At 46.1% G+C, this 10370-nt stretch overlaps 1 protein-coding gene and 1 long non-coding RNA gene across 2 annotated transcripts in view; one reads left to right on the top strand and one right to left on the bottom strand.

Moving 5' to 3' along the window:
- The first annotated feature begins 3365 nt into the window (after nucleotides 1–3365).
- Nucleotides 3366–5992, top strand: LOC135105218 (uncharacterized). Its single transcript, XR_010270759.1, has 3 exons — nucleotides 3366–3432; nucleotides 4939–5093; nucleotides 5666–5992. It is a non-coding gene; the product is annotated as an uncharacterized LOC135105218 (long non-coding RNA).
- Nucleotides 5993–8035: 2043 nt separating this feature from the next.
- LOC135105219 (uncharacterized) overlaps nucleotides 8036–10370 on the bottom strand; it is a 32862-nt gene continuing 30527 nt past the window's right edge. The window contains 3 exon segments of the mRNA XM_064013335.1: nucleotides 8036–9202; nucleotides 9306–9525; nucleotides 9938–10080. Coding sequence (XP_063869405.1) covers nucleotides 9126–9202; nucleotides 9306–9525; nucleotides 9938–10080 — 440 coding nt within the window. The 3' untranslated portion in view covers nucleotides 8036–9125.

The raw sequence follows: 10370 nt of genomic DNA on the forward strand, positions 1-10370 counted from the left end.
GGGTGGATAAGTGTGGTGGTGGTGGTGGTGGTGGTGGTAGTGGTTGTGGTGACGATGTGTGATAATTTGATTTATTTTTTAATTGTTTTATTTCTTGTTTTGTGTGTGTGTGTGTGTGTGTGTGTGTGTGTGTTTCAAGGTAATTATGATGAAGTGATTAGTTGATATTCCGCACACTTTGCAGGGGGTGGCGCGGAGACCCTGGCGGCAAGGCGTGGCGCGGAGACCCTGGCGGCAAGGCATGGGGCGGAGACTCTGGCGGCAATGCGTGGCGGGAAGTCAACAGGGATCTGGCAGGGAACTGGCTCGCGACGCCAAGGGAGAGGCGACAACTTGCAAAGCTTCATTATTCTGCAAATGTTTCCCGGCAGTGACTCAGTGTGTCGTGGGAGTAACGCTGCTGCTGTCCTCCGCGCCGCGTGTACAGCGGCAACACTGCCTGACAACTGACACGCTATAGAGGATGGTAGTCACTCAGTACCGAAGCGTGGCAAGTTCTCTTTAGTGATATGTATGTGTGTGTGTGTGTGTGTGTGTGTGTGTGTGTAATCCAAATTTTCTGGTCATGTGAAAGGCGGCAAAGGAACCTACACGCCTCCTGTTCCTTCTATTGTTTGTGGTGGTGGCGGTACGTGTCCCAACACCTCCCAGTGACACGAAGCAGACCACCCTCCGCCCCGCGCCTGTCCGCCCAGCGAAGTGATGATTGTTGTAGCGTAGCAGGCATGACCTCCTTCACCTTTCATACAACTTGACATCGTGACTATAGTGAATCAAACGTGTAATCTGTACATAACGACCTCGCCTAAGTTAATTTAGTGAGAATGCGTGGCTGTTTGACGACCATAGAGGACATGCGTAGCAGCAGTGTTGTGGTGTGGATGTGTAGTGGTGTGGGGGGTTAGTGGAGTGGTGTGGGAGTGTGGTGATGCTGTGGAGCGGTGTGGTGGTGTGGTGGCGTGATGATGCTGTGGAGCGCTAGTGTGGCGGTGCGGTGGCGCGGTGGAGTGGTGCTGCGCTGGGAGTTCAGCTGAAGTGGAGGAATCAAGGTCTGTAGTAGTAGTAGTAGTTGTTGTAGTAGTAGAAACATAAGGAAGAGAAAAGTAGGAGGAGGAGGAGAAGGAGGATTACCTTAACACACACACACACACACACACACACACACACACACACACACACACACACAATTTTAGTTTACAACATATTCGAAAGGCAGGAAGCGAATGAAGGGAGAGAATATTACATGTTCTCCTCCTCCTCCTCCTCTTCCTCCTCTTCCTCATGTGTAAGTTAATCATTACAGAATATCAAGTGTAGGAACAGTTTAACGAGAACAAGTAGTAAATATATTTGTTGATATATTAACTGGTTTATATTCTCAATTGTTTCCTTCATAATTTGTACTTTATTTATTTATTTGTTTATTTTTTGGGGTGGTTGTTTCCGTGTTTTTCAAGTTTAGAGAAGTGTGGAGGGTGTTTTTTTTTATTGTTTTGGTCATTTTTTTCATGTGATTTTCAATGTTTTAAGTGATTGGTGATAATTTTTTTTTTAACTATTTTTTTTTGAGTTTTGGAGGTGTTTTCATGTTTTTTTTTTTTTTTTTTTATTTTTGGGTAGTGTTGGTGTGTTTGGAGGCGTTTTGTGGCCTCGAGAAGTGTTGTGCGGATGATTAATTGGGATTACTACACCATATAACGTAGGAGTGCTCATGTATGCGGCCACTGTGATGATAACTCGCCCTTCACAAAACTGTTATAACTAAACGGGTTATTACTTCTCCTTGTTATTGCTCCTCTTCCTCGTCCTTGTTATTCCTTCTCTTCCTTGTTCCTTCTCCTCCTAGTTATTCCTTGTTACTCCTCCTCCTCCTCCTCCTCCTCCTCTTTGTTCTACTCCTCCTTGTTAGTCCTCCTCCCCTCCCCCCCTTGCTACTCCTCCCCCTTCACTCGTAAGTACTTATTATTCGCCAGAGTAATGGTAGTGATGTAATGGAAGAGATGGTTATCTTCTCTCATTGTCTTCCTTCCTGTCAATATACGCACTTAGCCTTTTCTTTCTATTTGTTTTTATTTTGTAACTCTTATTATTATGTTCCGTCAAAGCTGCCTACCGAATGGAAAGAGAGGAGGAGCAGTATAGTTATCCCGTTGGCAACCCTTATGCAACGGAACATTCTTTTCTTTCTATTTATTTCTATTTTGTAACTCTTATTATTACGTTCCGTCAAAGCTGCCTACCGAATGGAAAGAGAGGAGGACCAGTATAGTTATCAAGTTGGCAACCCTTATGCAACGGAACATTCTTTTCATCCTTCCTGTCCGTACTCACTGCCACAGACTGTATTTGCCATAATTCCTTCACTTTAACTGTACAAATACTGAACATTGTTACCCATAATCACACAAAACATTTTAGACATTTTATTTTATTTATTTTATTTATTTATTTATTTATCTATTTATTTTTTGTACTGCAGTAGCGTCTTGTTTTCGTCTTTAGCTCCGAAAAAAAGAAATAATAATAATAATAACCTGAAAATATTCCCCTTCTCTTTACCCATGCAAACAACTTTCCGCAGTGTTCCTAATGACAACGAGAGGACGACCGCGGCAGTAAAAGGGTTGTTGTTGTTGTTGTTGTTGTTGTTGCTGTTGTTGTTGTTGTTGTTGTTGATGCTGTTGTTGTTCATATTGCTTCCCTGGATGTCAGACAATACGTACGTACATGTGAAATATACAGAAAGCGTTCATACAATTAGTGATCAGTTGATGAATATAAAGATAACAAAAAAAAATATATATGCATCTATAACGTAGAAGAAAAAGACGAAACTAGCAGACAAAACAATCTGTACAATTAAACAAACAAGAAAGTTGAGCAAACGAGAGAGAGAGAGAGAGAGAGAGAGAGAGAGAGAGAGAGAGAGAGAGAGAGAGAGAGAGAGAGAGAGAGAGAATATATTAAAGCTTAGAAGCACAAGTCAATTATGATCGAGGAGAAGAGAGGAGAGGAGGAGAGAGAGGGAGAGATGAGGCCGGTGAAGGATAGTCATTAGGAAGAGGAAGAGGAGGAGGAGGAGGAAGGCGTGGGCTTTCCTAGAGGGTGGATGTGGTGGAGGATGGAGAGAGAGAGGTGAGAGAGAGAGAGAGAGAGAGAGAGAGAGAGAGAGAGAGAGAGAGAGAGAGAGAGAGAGAGAAAGGAAAAGTAGTCATTGGATTGTAATAAAAGATGTAGGAGGCGGGGAGGGAGGGAGGGAAGAGGAAGGTGGGCGTTCTGGGAATGAGAGGGAGAGAGGGAGTGGGAGGGAGAGGTAATGTCGGGGAGTGGTCAGCGCCGGCGGCCTCACTTGCTCAAAGGCTGCGGGAGGTGATGGTGGTGGTGGTGGTGGTGTTAGTGTTAGTGTTAGTGTACAAGGCCCGCTGACTGGAGGTAAGTCCATGTTTTTCTTCAGTTTGTGTTATTGGTTCGTATTCAGAAAAGCTTTGCTCTCACCACGGCTATTTTCCAAGGCCATAGATGATTAGCTCGGGGTTTCAGGACTTTTTTACTCTTAATGTATAAATTTTAACTTCTCAATCTCTAAGACTTAAAAAAAAACTCGTAGCTTCAACTAACCTTTTGGAAGTAGTGGAAGTGCGTGACAGAAGTGTTCCAGAATATGGTCCGTTGTTTGTGGCGTCACTACTAAGTGTGGTGAGAATTTCCGTGTCTAGTACACGAGAAAGTAAGGCTGTTGTCACGGTCTCTGTATCCTAGTATACCGAGTCTTGCTGTTTAAAATGTGGTGTGCTGCGGTGGTGGCGGCGGCGCTGGTGCCGAAGACAATCGGGGTAGATAAAGTAAATTTATTAGAAATAGTTCGTGATTGTGACGATGTAAGCTTAAGTTCGCAATAAGCGTTTGTGTAGGTGTATCTTTTCCCTTGTAATTCATTATTCCTACGTCTGTATGTCGCTATTTTCCCTCGACTTAAAAGCGTAGCCTACGTGTTCACTGCATTTCTCGTAAATAGCGGTACTGCCTGGAGTGATGCACTGCGTGTTAAACTTGTACAAGTCCAGGGATCGGGTGGAAGCGGTTGAATGGCCGTAACCAGCGGGAGAGCCACGCAACTAACTAGTCAAGAGTTGTTGCTTTCAAACTGTTTTGTTTAGTTGTGCATGTCAATGTTCACCAGGTTATCTTTTTGTATCGCACGTTAGGTCTCCCAGTCATTGCCTCTGCTGTCTTGTACATTTCCTCTTTCCTTATTATAAACATTCGTCGGAGTTTCTTCCCTGCCTATTTAGTGTTGCGCATGCATGAATGTAAACTATTTATTTCTTGACCTATTCCGCTTTGTAACGCTTGTGTAAGTCGTCCACTCCTTGCCTCATGTCTACCATTTCCTTATTACAGTGCTTCATCGGTCTTTTCCTGCTTATTTAGTGTTAAGCGTGTATCAATATGTCCTTTGGCTTTTTCTTGACCTGTTTCGCTTCGTATCGGTTGTGAGGTCGTTCACTCCTTGCTTAGGCCCTTTCATAATGCTTCGATAATTTTTCCTCGGAGTCACGGGATATTTTGCGCGCTTTGCTCAGGCCCTATCACAGTGCTTCGGTCCGTGTTTCCTTGGGGTCACGGGATTCTTGGCGCGCTTCTAATTAGTGACCTTGTGTAGCTAAATTGCGAGTGACTCACGACGTATTTCCATCAGCTATTAACGACTATTCATAATTGGTTATCCTCCCAGCCTCAGCGTCCAGTGGTCGAGCGTTCTTCCCAATGTAATATTGCACATCTCGGTGAAAGGGTAAAAAGATTGGTGTTAGAGACAATGGGAGGGAAACTTTCGTAGGAGTTTTTTCCCTGCCCATTTAGTGTTGCGCATGCATGAATGTAAACTATTGATTTCTTGACCTATTCCGCTTTGTATCGAAATGTTATCCTTTCCAGGTTTGAGACGCCGTGTGAGCTGGCTTGACTTGGGTGACCTGCACTGATGGAGAGGCCGTTTTTCAACTATTGGATCTGGAGATAGGGATCTGGAGATAGGAAGACCTGGCCTGACTTGCCGAGACCAGTGACGGAGACGCTTTTTCAACCACTTGGTCTGGATTTGTTAGACTTGTGTTGGAATACATAAAAAGTAGCCTAGGGATTTAGGTTTTAAATTTTATCCTTTTGCAAACTACTAGAGTATAACAAAGCACAGTGTGAAGTGGGGTTTGTACAGTAGTATCAACATCTCTTAACCCTTTCTGGTTGTCTAGGGCAAGACCGGAATAGAAGTGGGGAGTGGGTTCAGGTGCAAGATTGACAGGCAGTGTGATGGGATGTGTAGTGGAAGGTAGTTCGGGGAGTGGGTTTGTTCTATAGTATGAACTGCAGGTGAAGAACGATTCTTAGGAAGAAGCAAAGTGATTTCAAATGTACGACTTTAGTGTGAACTGAGGATAGTTCTTTCTGAAATGTACAGCTACCCCCTTAAACTTTCTAGATTCCATTATGTAGAGCGAATGGATGTCTTTCTAGATTTAGTAAAATTTTCCTCTGCCTGCTGTATAAACTGCGATTGTTAATGGGACTAGCAATGCATAGATAGTTGTTGGTTTGCTCAGATTTTAATAGGTTTTACAGTGTTGCTGCTAATCGAGATTTTGATGCCTTCAGTCCTTTGCAGATCGAGATGTTTGTTGGTGTGGTGCTGCTGCTGCCTGGATGTCTGGATCTTGTACCGCTTGTCACCTGCTTGAGTGATGGCCCACGTCGCGCCAGCCTGGACGATGTGCCCGTGTTGCCTGACGCCCGATGATGGCGACTTCTGCCAAGAAAGAAAGCCCTGAGGATTTTCGTCACTGGCATGACGTTCGTAACGGCGGCCGTCTTGCTTCATGACCTAATTAATTAATGTACACTAGTCATAAGCAGCTGTGTTGTTGCTGATGATTAAGCGCCCATTTGTAAAGAGTTTGAGGACTCCTCCCCAATAAAAATGACATTATTATTATATTTTGTTTTTTTTATATATTTTTTTTTAATGGATTTGCTCTAGCTTGTTCTCCGGAGGCTCTTTGAGGTATAATTAACAACGTACGTGTGTCCGATCCTAACCTCATTACGGAAAAAAAAGCACTACCCCTCAAATATTCTTTGGCAATAATGGCAGAGCTCGTCCTAGAATGCTTATTATCCCTCGGTTGCATGTCTTGCATGTAATGTTTTTTTTATCTTTGCATGCATGTTGCATGCATGTTTTTTTGCATGCATGTATTCATAAGTACTTCCAAATTACGCCTTCCAAATTACGCATGCAAGGGAGCCTGCCACAGTATAAAGCATCTAGAGATAAAGGTTCTAAGCTCATGCATGCAAAGGGACAGTTGATGACTACTTGAGCTTAGGTCTTAGACCTGGTCTACTCAAATATCTCGAAGTGATGCTCTTAGACCTGGTCTACTTAAATATTTCGAAGTGAAAATATTGTCAATTGCGAAATACTTAAAAGGATAGGTAAGTGGGTAAATAAATATCCTGCATCCTGCTGAGGTTGACAACTTCCTCTGGATGGAATGCCACTATACGGTTCAAGACTGTTGATTGACAAACCGCAGCCAGAAGTGTCTGAACTGTTCAGTTACAAAGCTCCACCCCCCCCCCACTGAAGTTACGGATGACATTTGGAGATGCCACTTTTAGGGTTACCATAACGGATAGTGGCCACTTTAGGGTCACCATCACGGATAGTGTGGCATTAGTGGACTAATCTGAAACATCTGTCAAAAGTGTGATCCCAATGCATCAGGTTCTTAGAGTTATTCCTGATTCCCGAAACACTATGTAACAATTCCTGATTCCCGAAACACTATGTAACACTGCCCCCTGACATGCGCACCACCGAGGCCTCTCAGTCCTACCGGCGTCTGACGCATTACCAGTAAAGCGAAGATGATCAAGGCCACTGTGAAGGTTCGTGAACAAACACTGATCTCTAAAAGAACAGGATGATCATGAAGTGGACTATAATGCAAGAGAAAAATATCTAATATAAAATATGATATAAAGTTACTGAAACCTCATAAGAGGAATGCTAAGGGTTGACAGGACACGTTTGGCTTTGGTTAGAGTGGAGCATATGGAAGACGCTCACATGTCAGACCATTGGGTGAACCACATTCCCCTCACTGCTCTTAATATCACACGCTGCCGGAGGTATCTTACGGGAAAAAGCTCCTTGTGACCTAACACCTGTTTGCCTCATCTCATCCCTACACTGACTAAACAAAACGGATGAACAAATCAGGTTTTTCTACTCAAGGAACAAGGCACAGCTCATAGGAACGATTGTAAACTCAGTAAATTCAGAATCAAAGACAGCAAAGACTGGTTCACAAATGGAGTCACAGAACAAACTTAGCATCGACGGTTCCAAATCACTAATAATCTAGAACCTCCATGATGATGAGACAACACACACAGGTACTCACACTGTCAGCACACGCCAGCACGTTGCCCTCAGCCCCAGCAGCACGCCGTCCTCAGCAACGTCAACGGTAGTCTCCACCCGTCGCTTGCTTTCTTCCAACTGAGCCGGCGTGGGTGAGAGGCTTGCCCACCGCTCCCTCTCTCCCCCTCCCTTAACTATCATTACCTACTCGGAACACACACATACACATAATCTCTCTCTCCACAATGAACAATATTACATTTGTTATATTTTAAGGTGGAGAGCAATGAAGGTCTTAATTCTTATTATATAACAGTTGTACATCTTTTTCTATCCTCCCAAATTATTCAACTAGCTCTTCCTTTTCCTCCTCCTCCTTCAAGGTTTGATTGTTGTTTAGTTATTTCATTGTTGATTTTTGTTTAGCATTAATGATGGACTGAAATGAGAGAGAGAGAGAGAGTGTGTGTGTGTGTGTGTGTGTGTGTTTTCAGTGCAGGTAATAAAAAGTCTTGCACAGTTCAGGTCACCATAAGACGCCCACAGTAGTAAAGGTAACAGGTCACCACGCCCTCCACCGTCTCAACCCACAGACAAATACAAGAGTGCAGTGTAACAAAGATTTATTGGAACCAACAACAATTATTAGCAGTGCATAACTAGCGCCTGAGTAACGTGTTCGTGTGTCGTGCTGCGGCGGAACTCCCGGGGATGAGGAACAGGCAACAGACGCACTCCACCAGACAGACAGACAGGCAAGGGCGAGCGCGGTGACGAAGGGCTGGCTGCTGGTACCGCCATCTAACAGTGTGATGGAAAAGGATGTAGTGGTGACAAGACTGACGACACACGTAGACTGACTGGGAGGCTCAGTGTTTGTAGAGTAGTCTGGCCATTATATAACACTGACTGGCGGGTTTCTGTGGTGATAGTGTGAGTGGTAATGGTGGAGAAGACGGAGGAATTAACGGTAGTGGTGGTGACATTAGCAGTGATAATGGTGCAGCAAGGGGAATGATGCTGCTGTACTTGGATCAACTTGCTCCTTTCTTTTGTCTGTTTGTCCTGCTGTTGCTGCTGCTGCTGCTGCTTGTGCTGACGCTGCTGTAGTTCCTCCCCCTCTACTCTATACCTACTCCTCCTCCTCCTCCTCCTCCTGCTGGTGGTGGTGTGGCGCCTCCTGTGAACTCTACCTGAGTGAGGCGTGGAGGGGGGAGGGGCAGGGACGTGGCTTGAGCTCGTGGGTCGGGGAAGGGACGTGGTTGTGGTGGTGGTGGTGAGAAAGAATCCTCATTGGTCGCCTCGGTCTCGGTAACACTTCAGAGAGGCGGTAACAGCACGAATGTGGCTGTAGGATGAATAGGAGCCAGACCCCTTCCACAGGCAGGCACGGGAGGTTAGCCGAGGGTTGTGGCCTCGCCGTCCCGGTGTGTGGCGTGAGGGTGTCGCTGTTCTGCCCAGAGATCGGTCACTGTGAACTCTGAGCTCTTTCCCTGTGCGGGCAGCTGGCTGTGTGGCGATACCAGCCGACGACCGTGGGTGAAAACACGCACACACACAGGCGCGCGCGCGCGAGTTCATGTCACGCACCACCAGTCCCGCCATTCCTTCCCGCCATTGATGCCCTGAAGACTTCTGGTCGGGGCCTCCTTTAAGTTTGCATTAACCTGCAGGACTCCACAGGGCGGCCTCCCTCCTAGCGTGGACAGCGGCGGCAGAACAACACCAGCACGCCCACGCCCAGGGCTGCCCACGCGCCACCCGCCTGACAGCCTGGAAAAGAGCACAAGGTATGAGCGTGTGGGTGAGACACACCCACAAGCACATGTGACGCACCCACACACACACACACACACACACACACACACACACACACCGCAGGAGGAGTAGTGGTTGTAGCGGGCGGTGGCGGCCAGGTCGAGGTACACGGTGTCTGAGGTGGAAGTGGAGTAGGCGCCGACAGACGCCCGGCAGGTGACAATGGCCCGCCGCTCCTCAAAGAATTCCGGAGCTCGCCAGCGGAGACCCAGCGTGGAGGTGACGCGCCCCCGCTTGTCCAGGCGGTCTGTGTACTGGTAGAGGTGTGTGTGGCGCACCTAGGGGAGGGAGGGAGAAACACAGATGAGGGAGAAGAAACTGTATAGTCTGGGAACCGCCTCTCTGTACTGCACGAGAAGAAGCAAAGGCCCGTATTCAGAAACGCTTTGCTCTCTCACCACGACTATTTTCAAAGGCCACATAGATGATTAGCTAGGTTCTCAAAAGTCTGTTTCTCCTTTTAATAATGCCAAAAGACTGTTTTCCCCTTTCAGTACAATAGAAATCCTGTTGATCTATCACCAAAAATGTAAAAAACACCTTTCAAAACTTTTCTAGCTTCAACTGCAAGGGCCTTTTGAAAGTAGCGGAGATGCAGCGCAGAAGTGTTTCAAAGTATGCTCATAAGTTGAACTATGGCTACTGAATAAAACACTCAGCCACCCACCCCACACACACACAGACACTCACCTGTTTGCCGTTCACCTCCCAGGCAAGGGTGGTCCTAGGTTTGGCTCCCCGCGCGGTACAGTTGAGCAGCACCTCCTGGCCGGGGTGGTACCACAACGGGCGAGGGCGACCCGGGGCCTCGATCTCCACTGAGCGAGGAGGTACTTCGGGGCGGGGCAGGGAGATAGGAGTGAGTGGGGGGATGGGGCTTGAAGAGGGATGACGAACACACACACACACACACACACATGCACACACACATTTTTGTACTGACTTGTGTATTGTCGTTAATTTAATATTGTGCAGATGCAGATGATAATGCTAAGAATAGTAGTAGTAATAGTAGTAGTACTAGTGACCCAACTGTTGCATTACACAAGCAAAACTACCTACACCTCTCAAACTCACCACTCCCTGTTCTGTCCGCCTCACTAATGCAAGAGTTAACCAGTAT

This window comes from Scylla paramamosain, chromosome 11 (genome assembly GCF_035594125.1).
Source record: "Scylla paramamosain isolate STU-SP2022 chromosome 11, ASM3559412v1, whole genome shotgun sequence".
Classification (NCBI taxonomy): domain Eukaryota; kingdom Metazoa; phylum Arthropoda; class Malacostraca; order Decapoda; family Portunidae; genus Scylla; species Scylla paramamosain.